This window comes from Silurus aristotelis (assembly GCF_946808225.1).
Source record: "Silurus aristotelis genome assembly, chromosome: 3".
NCBI lineage: Eukaryota > Metazoa > Chordata > Actinopteri > Siluriformes > Siluridae > Silurus > Silurus aristotelis.
In genome coordinates, this window is record NC_139576.1 from 21,081,043 (window position 1) to 21,098,910 (window position 17,868).

Sequence of the window (17,868 nt, forward strand, 5' to 3'; positions counted from 1 at the left end):
TTTTTATTTAATTGAATGTCTGCACATGTACTGTGAGTAAAGGTGGTAAGTGTGTATGTCCCCTGCTCACAACAGAGAAGTTGCCAGTAATTAATGAAAAATAAAGCATTACATTTTTAATAAAGTGAGATATTAAAACCTCACCTGAAATATCAGACAAGGAAATAATTACCAGATTTATTCCAAACCTGACACAATACATTCCCTCCTATAAAATCAAAATACATTCATTTAATACCCACATGAAGTTTGCCAACCAATTTTCTGTAATATGAAGCAAAACAATATATTTAATAGTTTGGATAATATAAAAAAGAGAAGGAAGAAGAGGAAGAAGAAGAGAAAGAAGATGAGAATGCCCTTACAGGCAATCTTGGTGTATTGTCATTAGTTTATTTAGTTGAGGTTGTGCAATATTTTTTATTTCTTTTTCTCTTTTTTTGCATAGTAAATAAAAGTTGTTCTGTTGCTGACATGCACACGTATCCTTTTGTAGTATATGTTTCTTATTGGGTTCGGGGACTGTTTTACATAGTAATAAGTCAACTATTGTGAATGCATGCAGCAAAGCAATTGCCCCTTAAAGGTTTAGCAGTTAGAGCTAAATGAAGTGCCACAAGATTGGTACAAGACTGTATCCAAGATCAAAATGAAACATGTGTGTGTATGTGTGAGTCCATATTATTCCGGGATGTCTATGAATGTTTTCAATATTCCGGGTACCAAATTGTTCCGGACCAATAAGTCAATGTGACAGAACTTGCACTTGCAGTGTACATTTGAAGAAGTTTACTTATAATTGCTTCAGCAGTTTAGACCAACTAAAATGGTTCAGAATGAGGATAAATGATGAAATATCTTCAGGCTTATACTGTATGTTAGTCACTTTTTGACTTACTGTTTCATGACATCCCTTTGATATGGTAAATTGTCCGAAATTATTTTCTGTTTAATTGGAAGCCTTTAATCCTACAGAATGGATAAGGTGTTCTCTATTAGACACCCCAAAGCCTGAAATGTTTCTTTGGCTTTAAGTCCCTGTCAAAAACCACTTATCCAGATTGATTTCCTCAGCAATCACTGAACTGATATGGATTATTTTACATACCTTTGTCTGAAACCTATACATTTAAACCTACATATATTTTTTTTGAACTTGAAAAATTGGCTCTATGACCGTTTCAAACTATGCCTACTACATGACATGCTCCATCAGAAGCAAAGCCTAATGCTGAAACCGTCATTGTTAAATGATCTTTAGATCAGCATCTTAACTCGTTCCCTGCCTGTGCAGCAGTAGAGTCAAGTCTACTTCCTGCCTCTATGTGATATGTGTAATATGTTAAGGCCTATATGCAGCTGGGTTCAACTTGGTGTAATAAACCACTGAAGACATTGCAGTCTGTAGTGATTTAACATCTATCCCAGAGTATAAACTGCAGTTCATTGAGCAGAACTCACCCTTTCACACTGATGTAGTACCAAAGCAATGGCCTATTTGTTCCCCAATATGTGTGAAAGGACATTTTCTTCTTTCCCTTTCAGAGGGTTTACTGCTCTTTTCTGTCAAGTATCAGTAAGCATAGGTAGCCATGCAGCCCTTTGGCCAAGGTGTCAGAGTAGCTGGTGCTCTGTGGTGTGATGAGGTGATGAGAGTGGGTTTTTTCATTATGAATGAAGAGGCATGACAATAAAATCAAATTGGTGATCTTGGGATTTGAAACTTGAGCTGAAAAGCTGCAATTCTACAAAACTATGTGATTTGTTATCTACTGTATACCATTTGATCTCATTTTATTAAATATTATGCTTTAAAACTCAAAAAGAGCAGCAAAAATTGTAGTCCAGCTTTAGATTACTTAAGAAGCTTTGGAGGATCATCATCCATTTTCTCCACTAGATGGCGGATGCGTTCGGGTCATACCTTCGCTTTTTGACGTTTCTTGTCATTGAGAGGGTAGAGAAAAAACAGACAAAAAAAAACCCTTGAGTTAGATATACAATAAAAGCTAAAACATTGAATGTGTTCAGCATGACAAAGCCATTGTTTAGATCTCAATCCACTTTTCTTTTGTACAGCTACGCATAAACCGTCGATCTACACCTGGTTTTTGGAGGTCGACTAAATCATGCAGTTGAAGCATGCACATTGCGTACATTTTGATGTACAGTATACCAGTCAGTGAATGGGTCTGCTAAAATTAACAGGAATGATTTTAAAATACACATAGAATCCTGGCCTGCTGGAACAGGATTCATTTATCACATGACTAACTTTTGTCCAAAGAGCTTATACATATAATAATATTTTTCCAGAAGGTGTCTTTTCATAACGTCCATAAAAACTGTTGAAAAAGAAAGAAGAATGGCATTCACATGGAAGCTGAGGGGGACCATGCGTCAAAGAGATGTCTTATATAATGACATCTAATGATAAAGGTGCAGTGATGCATTTTTTTTAATATTTCATAAAGAAAAAGGAGAAGAATTGACATGGCATGCCATATTTTCTGAGTTCAGCCATACCAGGTCTTTGCAGTTTTATAGGCACGTATCATTAACTAGTCTCTGGCTAAAGGGCATAATGAAATGCCCAGTGAACCTCATACCAAACACTGACTGAGTTCAGTGGCAGATGATTATAAACAGTTCAGAATTAATAAAATATGATTTCATTAATCATATGATTACTAAAACTTCATGTGCTGCGATGTTACCCATGCCAAGATGCTTGTATCAAATACAAGCCTGTGTTTAATCAGTGCCCAGACAGAGTAGCTTTCACGTATCTCAACTGAAGTTTTAAATTTAGCATGCATGTCAAGCTTTTTACCACACATATTCAGTTCATTGGAGGTTCTGCCATAGTTTAAATGTTCTACCTTTCCTAATACACAAATAATAAAATTAACAGGAAATGGCTCTAAGATAGATTACATTTTTAAGTTCAGAGCATTTTGTTGTCTATAGCAGAAGCCCAACTCCTGGAGTGTGTATGACATACTGATGTTGTAGTCTGCAAGATAAACACAAGCAGGCCAGTCCTTACTTAAAGCCCCAGCCTGTCCCTCCCAGCACTATGGCTGCCACCAGGATGGCTCCAGCGATGGAGCCAATGATCAGGTTGGTGGCACTAGGTCCTGTCATGGAGGGGCAGCATGGGAAAATATATATTTTTACTTTGACTAAAACTCAAACTATTTACTTTAAATGTGGTTTCTCAACATTGTTATAAAGAGTTTACAGTTACATGGAACAATCATGTTTGTTTGTTCAAGCAGGTTAACTTCTTTGCACAAACATGTCTACTTCTGCCCAATTAAGCAGTTCTGCTCTTCAATGTATTGCATTCTATTAACTTTTATTTGCACTTACAGTGCTATCGTCAAGCCCTGCTGATGAAAGATAAACAATTCCAAAATACATTTCATTTGTACAGAGTTAGCTGTTTGTGATATGAATATCACATTCAGAAATTATAGTAGCATGCTGTGAAAATATAATTCCAAAAAAACTCAGAATATCTATGCAAATAACGTTTAATTTTTGATTTTTTAATATGAAGCATGCCACAATCAAATTGTAATGGCATCACTTAACATTACATATGCAAAATGTGTTTATGTACAGTGTAAAATGCTAGTTTTTGCTGATAAAGTTATAAATGTGTTTTGAGAACCATACCAGATTTGCATATTAGATTATTAGACTATCTTATAAAAAGGGCAGTTGTATGTCAACAGAGATGTTATGGTTCAGTGGTTAAGGTTCTGAGTTGCTGGTTGCATGTTCAATCCCTGGCATTGCCAAACTGCCACTTTTTAGGCCTTTGAGCAAGATCCTTATTCTCTTAACAGTTATGTCCTTTCATTTATACAACTGCTTTGTGTAAATGTGCCAACTGAGTAAAATGTATATCCAAAAAAAAAAAAAAAACCGTTAAGTTCAACTGTTTCTTGGAGCAAAGAACGGCGCAAACTTTGTACCAGAAATGCACCACACTCATGGCTAAAATGTGAGACAGTGCAATTAAGAGGCCTTCAGGCCTTGAATTGTTTTACATTTAGACTCGTATACAGTGCAAATCTGATTACTGATCAGTATCGGATCTGCCAAATCAAACATGCGGATGGTCCGCTGTGGCGACCCCTAATGGGAGAAGCCGAAAGAAAGTTTTTTATCGGATCTGTCTAGAAAATACTGTAGATTTTTAGGATGCTATATAACCTATATAGAGTTCAGTTTTGAAACCCCACGCAATAGCTATTGATTTAAGGCCTGAAAATCAAGAAGATTAGACTTAACTGACATGAATGTCAGTATCAATGATAAACAACACAAGAAGATGCATAGCAAAGACAAAATGGACAAGAGATTTGGAAATAGGTGACAATCAATCACAGGATACTACACAGACTTAGGAAAAAACACTCAATCACACCACCATGGTTACAAGCTACACAATACAGCCACTACACATACTGTACACACAAAGACAATCAAACACCAGCATAGGCAGGTCACTGCACTGTCAAACACAGGGCAGCAGCACCACGGGAAAAAAATGCTTACTCAAGTCCCCACCCAGTTCCTCCAAACAGAACCCCCAGGGCCAGAACAGTCCCTGCTAGAGCCCCTATCAGCCTGTTAGTGGCCACATTTGCTGTGCATGAGAGAGAGGACGCATCATTACTGACCATGCTGCTCTTCCACAACAGCTTCATCTGCGGGTATTGCTTAAAGAGTGCTTGATATTTGTGGGCCATCAACTTATTTTACAAGTTAAACTTTAATCCAAGCATGGGTTTGGAATCTCTGAAACACAGTACATTGTTTGTATGTGTATGAATAAATGAAAAATAATAACAAAATAACAAACCCTTTGGCTCATCATCTTCACTAGAAGGGGGTACTTTAGGGGGGTCAGGTATGCTGCAGTCAGTCCCGGCCCATGTCACATCACATGTACATGTCGCCTCATTATTGCACACCTGTCAGCCATACAGCGATGGACACATTCGAATAATATTTACTTATATTGATATTTATAAAATCTTACATTTGGCTTAAATTTGATCAAAATTATAATAATTTAACTATGCAAAATGTATGTGCATATCAGTAATATCATACAATATATCATACAGTACTGTGCAAAAGTGTGCATAAATCAAACTTCTATTAAATTTTCTACAGTGCAGTGAATTTAATCTGATAGTTAGTCACGATGAGTATTTACCCCATGGCTTGAGCAGATGCGACCATTGGGCCCAGCAGGACAGGCACTCATGTTGAAGAATTGTATGGGCAGACACTTACGGTCAAGGCACATCATGGACGGCCCACATGGTGTCCCATCCTCTACGTAACCCAGATCAGTGTCGTCATCCAATAACACGTGACCGCCGCTAAGATGCAAAACAATGGCGCAAATTTAAACATCCAGTTTATCCAGTATAGCTGAGCAACAATGCATGTTGCCTGGATGCATGTTCCTCTCACCTGCATTCAATCAGTCGGCCCTGATGATTAAAGGATGTGGGTGTGATCTCTCCCTTTATTCTTCCCATGCGAGGCATTGGCCCAACGTTAGTGCACAGCAGATACCCACAGAACACATCGCTGTAAGCAGAGACATTTACTAATGACTACAGGATATAGACAGACCAGCATACTGACAATGCAGTAAAAAATACAAATACTGCCAATGCAGCAAATGCAGATTACATCAGCAGCAATAGACATCACATCTCTACAATAAGAGGGTATATTTGCAGTCACAGAGGGCAATATTCTGTATATTCTAAGTGCACATAGTGAAAATCCTATACTTTAAAAAATTCTTATTCAGACATAGATGTAACAACAGATGTAATCTTTACTCATACAGTTGCACCAAATGTAAAAAAAAACAGAGTGCTATCAATTATGCACAATTCTGACATGGATGCAAGCCTATTTTTGTTATGCAATACAATAAGTGAGGTTCAGTAAAAAATCCAGTGCCACTATCTAACAATTTGATATGGCCACAATATGTCACACCTAAATGGATCTATTGTGGAGTAAATACACTTAAAAACTAGATAATACCATTTTAGTTCAATAATGATTACGTTATTGTATTACCCCTTAAAAGGCCACAAAAAGGTAATGACAGCAGCACTGTTTATCTGGAGGACTACATTTTAATTAATAAAGTTATGCATTATGGTGTTTACAATACATTACATTATATTACAATACAATGCATAAAAATGCATTTTATATATACAATCATTAATCAAATTAATCTAGTTTCCCAAGACTAGATACACTGCAATGTGCACTTTAGAGACTCACTGCTTTCCACATTGAATCCATTTATCTCCATCTTCCCCACAGTTCCCTTTCTCAGATCCTTCTGTGTTCAACTTCTCATAACAGAATTTCTCCGAGCCCCCAGACTCTACCCAGATGTAGAAATCAGACAGAGATGGAGGAAGAATAGTAGAAAGAGACAGTGCTTTGGAAGAAAATACAAACTTTGGAAAAGGATATTGATTTGTTTAAAATGTTTATTTATGCCTCGAGGCATAAATTTTGCTGTATCTGTGATTCAAGGTAATTGTGGGCTGCGCTTTGATTCGTGAATGACACTGTAATACAATATACATGAAGTTAAAATAAAGATCTATGAATTGTGTGAAATACATCACTCACTTGGACCCCACACATATTTGCACTGGTTTTCTCTGGTTTTACACTCTCCACTATAGCATCGTCCCTGTGCGGATTAAAAAAAAAAATCAATACAATAATAAAATAATTAATAATACAATAAACCAAAAAAATGAATAATTAATATTTTTTTTTACATCCTTTAGCACTTTATACCTGGTCAAGGTGGCATAATGAGCCATCCTGTTTGTGGAGGTTAGAAGGACACTGCAGACAGAAAGACATAGCCTCAGTGAATGTGCTTTGCTGGCATAACCCTTCAAATTTTACAGATTAGCAATTGGTTCTGCATGTGCACATTTAAGGTGTATTAACTGTTGTACAATATTCTTAATTAAGTGAAATTAATCTTTTTTTTTTTTTTGTTATTTCATTTTATTTATATATTCAGAGCACTACTCATAAAACTGGGCACTAACAGAGTAAGAAACAAAAAGATAGAACTGAAAGTGGTATGCTGTTTCTTACCTGCCCAGAGTCTCCTGAGCAGGTCTCGGAAATATCACAGTCATTCACTGCATACCGACAGCTAAAACCTCTTGGGTAAAACTTTAAGAGAAAAGGAAGGAAGACAGAAGGAGAGTAAAAGATAAATGGGATTGCTAGCGTAAAAGCATCCAATTCATCAAAATGTTCTTTTCAAAATAGGACAAAGACACAGATGGAACAGACAATGAATCCTCCCTAAACAAGGGTGAATCAATTGATTTACATGAGTCTGTTGTTAAACTCACTCACCAGACAGGTGCTGTTGCAGCATGGCCCATCACTACAGTGTGCTCCATTTGAGAGAGAACACTTCTTGCAGCAAACCTTATAGCATTCCTACAATAAAGACAATGTTCAACCCCTTCAGTTTATATCAGCAATTCTCTGACAGGCAGAAAATAAATAGTTTTTATCTGTTAAACGATATAAAATTAACATCACCCGATTAAGCAATTTTTATTTTTTTAAAGCAAAATGTGAAAGCAATGACTCACAGCTCTTACACCGCAGTCACACTCCTCTCCCACCTCCACATATCCATTCCCACAATCTGTCGGCTCAAACAGCTGCATAGGTAAAACATATTACACTTTTCATGCCACAGTAAAAAAAGAAATGCAAAACTTTCAGCTGCAAATTTCTGTTCATTTGTGATAGGGTTTAAAGTGATTTGTGGGACTGTAAAGGCCTCACATCGGTGTCTTATTTATTTAAGGAGATGAACATGTGCTTTGTTCTCTGAATTACATGCTGCTGGAGTTGTTATAGAGTTAATATAATGAATGTGGTATTTCCATGCTAGTTTAACATCACAGAAAATCATGAAGTAGAATTAGAATTTATAATTGTAAGGTTTTTAAAGCTAAATTCAGCCTGGGCTCTTCCTCTGATCACTTTAAATGCAGCAATATCTGATGGTGCATTTGTTTTGCTGAACAAAGAAGGCTTTATCTCATTTAACACTCATGTCCTACCATGTTCAGAGAAATTAATAAACAAGTAATTACTCAACTTGATGCAAATAGGAAGTAAATGTTGCCAACCTGCTATTGATGATATTATTGAGGATCAATAGCAGGGTGGAAACATTTACTTCCGATTTGCATCAAGTTGAGTAATTACTTGCTTATTAATTTCTCTGAACATGGAATACACTCTGATCACTTGGAATACACCTTTAAATGATGCCCTTAAATGATCTCTCGCTAGACTTTTCACAATGTACAGTTGCCAATTCACCAATGTGCAGGAAAAAACTGGAGAACCCAACAGAAAACCTACACAGACATGACAAACATGCTAAATTCAATAAATAAAGATAATAAAAATTTGAACAATTTTAGAATTGAAATAGAATGAACCCTACAGCTTTGAGCCAGCAATGATGCCAACCAACAGATGCTGTTCCACCCCCACACACAGTGTTTAAAATGTAGAATTATGCTTAATGCAAAGCTAAATTTCAAAAATCAATGTACAAGTTTTAAGAATGATAGTAGCCATTTCTCCCCTCATCACCCTTAGGAAGTGTATATATATATATATATATATATATATATATATATATATATATATATATATATATATATATATATATATATATATATATATATATATATATATATACACAGTATAATGTGTGTGTAGCCAAAACTATAATAAAGCTAGCTTATTTAAACTTGTTTTGTTCACCAGTTCTGACAGCTTGCCTTTATGAGTCACATTTTCCTAGAAAGACTTGATGGGGCAAGTGATTCATTGTCATATTTACATACTGTGATACTTGTGATGTGTGCAAGCTGTTTATGTACACAAAAATATTGATTTGGTTAGCTGTAGTTTAACTTTGCATATTTACATGCATTACAGCTAGAATAAAGATAAACAGATGAAAAACAGCTGGCAGAGTGAACAGCTCTTACCTTGTTAGGCCTGTTGAAGAGGCACGATCCTCCACCTTTCAGAAGGAATTCCTTATAGTCGGAAATACTACATTTAGAAAACCTTCGTGGGTGCTGCACTCTACAGCAGAGGAGAGTAGGAGATTACATGCCAGTGCCAAAAGAAACATTGTGTAAATGTGAAATCAATAGAGAGATATTATTTGGAGTGTACCACATCATTAGCAGTGCTGTTAAAACTGTTAGCACAATCAGGTTTATCATGATTTGACATCTACTTCCTGGTGCTAAAAAATTCTGATTGTCCATGAACCACCTGGTTAAACAATCAAACCCTGTCATCACAGTATACCCACATACAATTATGCATTGGGGGGAAAGGGATAAAAACACTTTGTGGCATATCTAAATAATTACGATGCATCTAAATAACAACAATGGTGTTAATGAACCCCCTCCGACTCCATACCCTGTCATTATAACCCCAGGTGTGAAAATTTTTAAATATGTGTGTGCAACGGTAGATTAAATTCTCACCCAGTGTCCTCCATGATGCAACCCACCCATGAGTCAGCACAGCCACACTCCTCTGAGACAGAAAGCACATGCAACACACAGTGACAGATCCTTAACATGAAATATGACAAAGCAACAAAATCCCCCAAGTATGGTTTTATAATTTGAAAGTCTCTATGCGTGTACATACTATTCTTGTGGGATGTAGGATCCCACTGAATGGCTAGATTTTGGGCCAGACTCTGGGATAGTGAGACAGCCACAGTCCAAGCAGATCCATACTACACATTATACATAAACATAAAATGAAAATTCATTCTATCATATACTTAAAAATTACATCTGCTGCATACACCTGTATGTTTACTAAACTAAATTGCTGCACTATTGAGCATATACAGAAGAAACCAAAACTGTAGTTTTGAATTAATTCATAACTGGAAACCTGTTTTATTATCTCACCTCGTTAACTCCAACCCCACGACTGAGTGAACACATGCCGCCGAAGAATGCAGCGCTGCTCTGACGGTAGTGAAATGTCACATTACTGTAGATACATAAAACAGACTCAGTCTCTGCCAATATATGATTACATATAAAGAAACAATTTGGCTTTGTTATACTATTAGATTTAGTCTCTATCCAGCTGGTCTCTTCTACTATGACAATGTAGCCATCCTGTAGTTTATGGATTAAAGTGTCCCAATGATTTTGAAATTGATTGTAAGTGCGGTTATGGTTGGACTCCAGGAATCGCTGCTTGTATTGATTATCCGTATCAACTGGCAGTAGGTGGAAGTAAAAAATGTGTGGTGTGCTGAGCGGGAAGGGGTACTTCCTTCACTTTTGTGGTTTTCTCTGAACTTTACTGGTTTTCTCTGGATACAAAGAGTACACTAAACTGAGAGAATACCTCTGTATTTACAGTGATATGCAGCTTATTATAACTGTTAACTGTGTCAGCAGCTGCCTTTTTACTATATAACTCTCTAGTTTGAGAAGCCTTTTGGGGATTTTGATATTTTATGCTGCTGCTATGTGGAATCTTTTGGTATGCTGATTCATCATGTCCTAAATTCAGACCTATAATAGAGTGTGATCAGCATATGGAATAAGTCCTAACTGAGCTGTTTTGACTAGAGTGTCTATTAGTTAATTAGCACAAAAGAAGGTAATAAAAAAAACACATCTTGTGCTGAATGACAAAAATTAAAAGCTAGAATTTGGCACCTTTATGAACCGTATGCTTAGCAATATTCACAATCTAGTAGCATAGTGCACAATGTAATAGATTCATTATTTACCACTTCTACTACTACTGCTACTTACAATAATAATAATAATAATAATAATAATAATAATAATAATAATAATAATACAAATTCCAAAACCTATGTTACAATATTTTTTTAATTCAATAGCCTGGACATTCAATTGAACATGAAACTATTTGAGTGTGTGACTAGTCCTATTTCTTAAAAATATGCAGGAGTGTGGAAAAGAAGCAGACTCACGAGAGAAGGTGCACTGAATCTGCATGCTGTCTTATGTGCTGCTGTCGATATTTGGCAAAGTCTTTTAGCATGTTCAGTGGCATCACACTGACTGGAATACGGTCCTTATCAGTCCATATTTCCATAGCAACCAGGACCACACGTGTGTTCAGTTGTTCAGTAAAGACCTACAGACAGAAAAAAAATGGTTTGTGCATACGTATAACTGCTGTATTACACACACATTTTCTAGAGTTTAGTTAACGGTGCAAAAAAAAAAAAACACATTCAGTAAGCAGCAGTTCTGCAAAAAAGGCTGGCTGATGAAAGAGGTCAGCAGAGAAAGGCCAGACAGGAGTGAGTTGACAGGAAAGCTACAGGAACTCAGATTATCACTCTATGTGAGCAGAAAAACATTTCAGATTATATTAAACATCAAACCATGGGGCAGATGATCTACAATACCAAACAATCATCACTTGAATGGCACAACCAAGATGAGTATTGTTGCTGACCATGTGCATCCATTCATGGCCACAATTTACAATCTCTGATGGTTGTTTTGATCATCATAATGCACCATCTCACAAGGCAAAAGTCACCCCAAACTGGTTTCATGAACATGACAATGAGTTTAATGCTCTTCAGTGACCTTCCTAGTCACTGGATCTGAATTCAATAGAACACTTAAGATGTGCGGGAATTGCATGACTCAATCTACATAGACCAGATTCTCAAAGAAATGTTTTCAACATCTTGTGGAATCCATGCCATAAAGAATTGAGGCTGTTTTAAGAGCAAAGGGAAGCCATACACTATATTATAATAGTGTTCCTAATAAACAGTGTATCTATTTAAATATTTATGTATGTACTTATAATTTTATTATCAGCATGCTGCATAATAGAATTTGAACAATTAATAAAAAAGTATTAAGTATAAAGTACTAAGGAACTTACCCCATCTACCAGATTGACCACAGACTTTGCAAAGTTGCGTGTTTGCTGTTTGGTCTTCTGTCTTTTAAACTGCACCAATAATATCAGTTAGAAAAAAAGAGAAAAAATATTAGAAACCTATCCACAAGTAACAGCAACAACCATAGCAACACCAGCACGAATAATAACCTATATTTACACAGGCTTTTATGTAAATGTATTCCTTTAATAAAGTGCCAAAAATCTGGATAAGTTTTATGAGCAATTGTAAGAAATTATACAAAATATAAAAATCACATTTAGTATATCATACAAATGTAAAAGTAAAAAAGTAAAGAAAAATACAATTAAAAAATAATAAACTAAATAGGAAAGATGGCAGTGAAGTTTTTAACCAGATTGTTTAACAAGATTTGGAAGGTGAGAGGATCCCTGAGGAAAGGAGAAGGAGTGTGCTGGTACCGATCTTTAAGAATAAGGGAGATGTTCAGACCTGCAGTAACTACAGGGGAATAATGTTGATCAGTCACACCATGAAGTTATGGGAAAGTGTAGTGGAAGCCAGGCTGAGAGAAGAGGTGACCATCTGTGAGCAACAGTATGGTTTCATGCCGGGGAAGTGCACCACAGATGCCTTATTTGCTTTGAGAATGTTGATGGAGAAGTAAAGAGAAGGACAGAAGGAATTGCATTGTGTGTTTGTGGATTTAGAGAAAGCGTACGACAGGGTGCCAAGAGAGGAGTTGTAATATTGTATGAGGAAGTCAGGTGTGTCAGTGAAGTATGTGAGGGTGGTGCAGGACATGTATGAGAACAGTGTGACGGCAGTGAAGTGTGCAGTAGGAACGACAGACTGGTTCAAGGTGAAGGTTGGACTGCATCAAGGATCGGCTCTGAGCCCTTGCAGTGGTGATGGACAGTTTGACGGACGAGGTCAGACAGGAGTCTCCCTGGACTATTATGTTTGTGGACAATATTGTGATTTGTGATGAGAGTAGTGAGCAGGTTGAGAAGAGCCTGGAGAGGTGGAGGTACATCCTGGAGAGGTAGAGGTACATGCTGGAGAGGTGGAGGTACATGCTGGAGAGAAGGGGAATGAAAGTCAGTAGGAGTAAAACAGAGTACATGTGCATAAATGAGAGGGAGGGCAGTGGAGTGGTGTGGTTGCAGGGTTAGAGAAGTAAAGCAAAAAAAAGAAAAGAGTGCAGGCAGGGTGGAGTGGGTGGAGAAGAGTGACGGGAGCGATTTGTGATAGAAGAGTATCTGCAAGAATGAAAGGGAAAGTTTATAGGACTGTGGTGAAACCTGCGATGTTGTATGGTTTAGAGACAGTGGCATTGAGTAAAAGACAGGAGGTGGAGCTGGAGGTAGCAGAGCTGAAGATTTTAAGGTTTTTGTTGGGAGTGACAAAGATGGACAAGATTAGAAATTAGTTTATTAGACGGACAGTGCATGTTGGACGTTTTGGTGACAAGGTGAGGGAGGCGAGATTGAGATGGTTTGGACATGTTCAGAGGAGGGACATGAGTTATATTGGTAGAAGAGTGCTGAGGATGGAGCCACCAGGAAGGAGGAAAAGAGAAGGACCAAGGAGGAGGTTAATGGATGTGGTGAGGGAAGACATGCAGGTAGTTGGTGTGAAAGAGGCAGATGTAGAGGACAGGGTGATATGGAGACGGATGATCCGCTGTGGCAACCCCTAATGGGAGCAGCCGAAATAATAATAAGAAGAAACTCAATTAAAGGCAGCTAATAAATACTGAAAGATGCACTTCTAGAGACAGTTATTCAAATTTATGTCATTATTTAAGGATTCTTTGGCAGTGTTACTAAAAGGCAAAAACTTCTTGTAGCGTTAAGAGTTCCCCTGAGGTGCAAAAGAACCACAAAGAACAGTGCTTAATGGTAGAAGCTTTCCTAAGCTTCTACCATTGGGATGGACTGCACTTAAACTTAAATCCTGAACTAATATAAAAAGGTTATTTAAGATGTTAATTGTTTACAGATTATTAACCCACTCAGATTGGAAAAACAGCTGAAGAGATAAGATAAACAAACTATAAAACCATTAGCATGTATTGGGAAAATGTTACTGTCATGTAGATTGAGAGGTAAAATGGAGTCTTCCTTTTCTTCTTTCGGCTGCTCCCATTAGGGGTCGCCACAGCAGATCATCAGTCTCCATACTATTCTGTCCTCTACATCTGCTTCTTTCAAACCAACTACCTGCATGTCTTCCCTCACCACATCCATAAACCTCCTCTTTGGCCTTCCTCTTTTCCTCCTTCCTGGTGGCTCCATCCTCAGCATTCTCCTACCGATATACCCCATGTCCCTCCTCTGCACATGTTTAAACCTTCTCAACCACCTCCCTCACCTTGTCTCCAAAACGTCCTACATGCGCTGTAGTAATAATAAACTAATTTTTAACTCTTACCACAGTCCTAGAAACTTATCCTTTTACTCTTGCAGATACCCTACTATCACAAATCACTCCTGCGATCACTCTTCTCCACCCACTTCACCCTGCCTGCACTCTTTTCTTTACTTCTCTAACACACTCTCCATTACTTTGCACTGTTAACCCCAGGTACCTAAACTCTTCCAGCTTCACCACCTCTTCTCCCTGCAACCACACCACTTCACTGCCCTCCCTCTCATTCACACATGTACATTGTCTTACTCCTACTTACCTTCACTGAGATGTAAAATGGAATGCTTCCCTGAATGTGACATGTAAATGACAGTGGTATGAGCGCCCTCCTGTGGCTACTGCTTTCAATGTGTCTTACACAACCAATGTACAAACCTCATGTGTCTAGACCCAAAGACCAAACGTCTCAAGCCAATAAAAAAATTCCCATCTAATAACTATGTCTGAAATAAACTGGATCATATTCCACTTGAGAGTAAAATGCAATGTGTGACTATTTACACATACAACCTCTCAAGTCGTGAATTCACCTAAACACAAACACAGTCATCCATCCACCCACAAAAACACAGACATAAACACACACCATATTGTGGTCACTGACAATCATGAGCTCGATATATTTCATCTCCTCAAACACATTCCTTGGCATCTGAAAACAGAAAGAGAAATAATGATAGAAACCAGAAAAGTGCCACATTTCAAAACTATTAAAGAGTGGGGAAAAAAACCCATTAAAGTGGTTATTAAATATTTCTGCAGTACCAAGGGATGTGTGCTCTCAATTAGTTGTTGTTTATCTTTTGTCTGGTATGCAGTATGAATAAATGATAAATTTGCATGGTCTGCACATATTTTTTCTGAATTTCTGTTTAATCTGGATTGTAGGAATTTGGGTAAAAGCATTCCCAAAGCTTTAAACACCAGGCAAGACTGATGTTATTTTTCCTACTTGCATAGGTTTATAGACTCTGCAACTATGAGACATCAAACCTAGCAGTCGTAGTCTACTATTAGACACATGCTTCTATAATTCGATCAATTTACTATAATACATTTAACCTGCCTGAATTCCAATTCAGCTTTGTGGGTACCACTGCTTAAGTCACATAGCATGGTGAAAGAAGTTACAGATCAAGCATGCTTGCTCATTAGAATAGCTGAAACACTGTTTAAGTGACTTTCTGAGCATTGTTTTATTAGATCTCAGGTTTGTGCATTAATCCATAAACCACATCAGAGCTTTGTAGAAAGATTAGTTTTACAATATTTGGTAACTGATATATGGTAACTGACTGTTTTGTTCTGTATACAAACCCGATTCCAAGAAAGTTGGGACACTGTACAAATTGTAAATAAAAAAGGAATGCAATAATTTACAAATCGCATAAACTTATATTGTATTCACAATAGAATATAGTTCAAATATAAAATATTAAAAGTGAGACATTTTGAAATGTCTTGCTAAATATTGCCTCATTTTGGATTTCATGAGAGCTACACATTCCAAAAAAGTTGGGACAGGTAGCAGTAAGAGGCCGGAAAAGTTAAATGTACATATAAGGAACAGCTGGAGGACCAATTAGCCACTTATTAGCTCAATTGGCAACATGATTGGGTATAAAAAAGAGCCTCTTAGAGTGGCAGTGTCTCTCAGAAGTCAAGAAGGGCAGAGGATCCCCAAATGCTGCGGTGAAAAATAGTGGAGCAATATCAGAAAGGAGTTTTTCAGAGAAAAATTGCAAAGAGTTTGAAGTTATCATCATCTACGGTGCATAATATCATCCAAAGATTCAGAGAATCTGGAACAATCTCTGTGCGTAAGGGTCAAGGACGGAAAACCATACTGGATGCCCGTGATATTTGGGCCCTTAGACGGCACTGCATCACATACAGAAATGCTACTGTAATGGAAATCACAACATGGGCTCAGGAATACTTCCAGAAAACATTGTCGGTGAACACAATCCACAGTGCCACTCGCCGTTGCCGGCTAAAACTCTATAGGTCAAAAGAGAAGCCATATCTATTCCTAAACTTGAGCAACTTGTCTCCTCAGTCCCTAGACATTTGCAGACTGTTATAAAAAGAAGAGTGGATGCCACACAGTGATAAACATGACCTTGTCCCAACTTTTTTGAGATGTTTTGATGCCATGAAATTTAAAATCAACTTATTTTTCCCTTAAAAAGATACATTTTCTCAGTTTAAACATTTGATATGTCATCTATGTTGTATTCTGAATAAAATATTGAAATTTGAAACTTTCACATCATTGCATTCTGTTTTTATTCACAATTTGTACAGTGTCCCAACTTTTTTGGAATCGGGTTTGCATGATAAATACAGATTTTGGGGAATACCACACACCCTGTGCCGCTGACTACAGCTCTACTGCATTTATATGATCTCATGGTGCGGGGGAGGCCCCACCCCAGACTTACAGCACGCTTTTTCCTGCGCCGGAGCCAAGCCATGTCATCCAGCTGGTCCTCAGTATCTAAAATAAAACACACACACAATCCCAAACATGTGTTTTTTATTTTGTCCTGTCACTAAGCACTTTATGACATATTCCTTTGTGGCTCTTAATTTTTGTATTTTCTTTATCTCATCCATGTTCCACAATTTCAGTGACTCATATGAGGGGTGCATGCATAAGTAACTAAGTAACATGTAAAACAACAAGCCCTACCCATTTATGTTGTACACACATATGTAATGTTTCAAAAACTGCTTCATACTGGTCACAGCCTATCCTAAGAACACTACACACAAGGGTTCATACAGCACATGCAGTGCTTCTATATATGCTGTTTGTGAAACCCTGTAAATACTTAACAACACCTAAAGAAACACATTCTTACTACTGACATCTGTTACTCCTTGGTATGTGAATTTGTATTTGTACTTGTTTATGAGCAGTTAGGTTTTTGTCTAATTGATGTGTTCTTATACACAAACACTATATTGCCAAAAGTATTGGGTCACCTGACCTTTCTTGCTATATGTGGGTTTTTTTCTAAACTGCTCACACAAAGCTGGAGACACTCAATTGGAACTTGGAAACCCAAACCTGTTCCAGCATGGCAATGTCCCTGTGCACAAAGTGAGCTCCTTGAAGATATGGTTTACATGCATTGGAGAGAAATATCTTGAGTGGCCTGCTATAGAGCTCTGATCTCATTCCTATTGAACACCTTTGGGATGAATTGGAATGCTGACTGCACCCCAGCTCTCCTCACCCTACGCCAGAATACAAATATCTATAAGCGTACTCCAAAATCTAGTGGAACAGCTTCCCAGAAGAGTGGAGAGAATTATAAGAACAAATTGGGACTAAATTTGGTATGCAACGTTTAAATATCACATACGAT

At 37.4% G+C, this 17,868-nt stretch overlaps 1 protein-coding gene across 9 annotated transcripts in view; it reads right to left on the reverse strand.

The window, feature by feature from the left end:
• The window catches only part of adam23b (ADAM metallopeptidase domain 23b), a 29,963-nt gene continuing 12,095 nt past the window's right edge, over positions 1-17,868 (reverse strand). For 3 of the 9 annotated variants that reach the window (XM_083536781.1, XM_083536780.1, XM_083536782.1), the window contains 18 exons: positions 16,936-16,991; positions 15,078-15,143; positions 12,079-12,147; positions 11,141-11,307; positions 10,089-10,173; positions 9,817-9,907; positions 9,648-9,699; positions 9,132-9,231; positions 7,704-7,775; positions 7,459-7,545; positions 7,189-7,269; positions 6,877-6,927; positions 6,703-6,766; positions 6,343-6,448; positions 5,503-5,622; positions 5,240-5,408; positions 4,880-4,991; positions 1-1,942 (listed from right to left, as the gene is read on the reverse strand). In XM_083536781.1, the coding sequence (XP_083392907.1) occupies positions 1,881-1,942; positions 4,880-4,991; positions 5,240-5,408; positions 5,503-5,622; positions 6,343-6,448; positions 6,703-6,766; positions 6,877-6,927; positions 7,189-7,269; positions 7,459-7,545; positions 7,704-7,775; positions 9,132-9,231; positions 9,648-9,699; positions 9,817-9,907; positions 10,089-10,173; positions 11,141-11,307; positions 12,079-12,147; positions 15,078-15,143; positions 16,936-16,991 (1,610 nt within the window). In that variant the 3' untranslated portion in view covers positions 1-1,880. Of the gene's footprint in view, positions 1,943-3,049; positions 3,141-4,572; positions 4,664-4,879; positions 4,992-5,239; positions 5,409-5,502; positions 5,623-6,342; positions 6,449-6,702; positions 6,767-6,876; positions 6,928-7,188; positions 7,270-7,458; positions 7,546-7,703; positions 7,776-9,131; positions 9,232-9,647; positions 9,700-9,816; positions 9,908-10,088; positions 10,174-11,140; positions 11,308-12,078; positions 12,148-15,077; positions 15,144-16,935; positions 16,992-17,868 lie in introns of all 9 variants that reach the window. The other 6 variants (XM_083536776.1, XM_083536778.1, XM_083536775.1 and 3 more) reach the window with 4 other exon arrangements.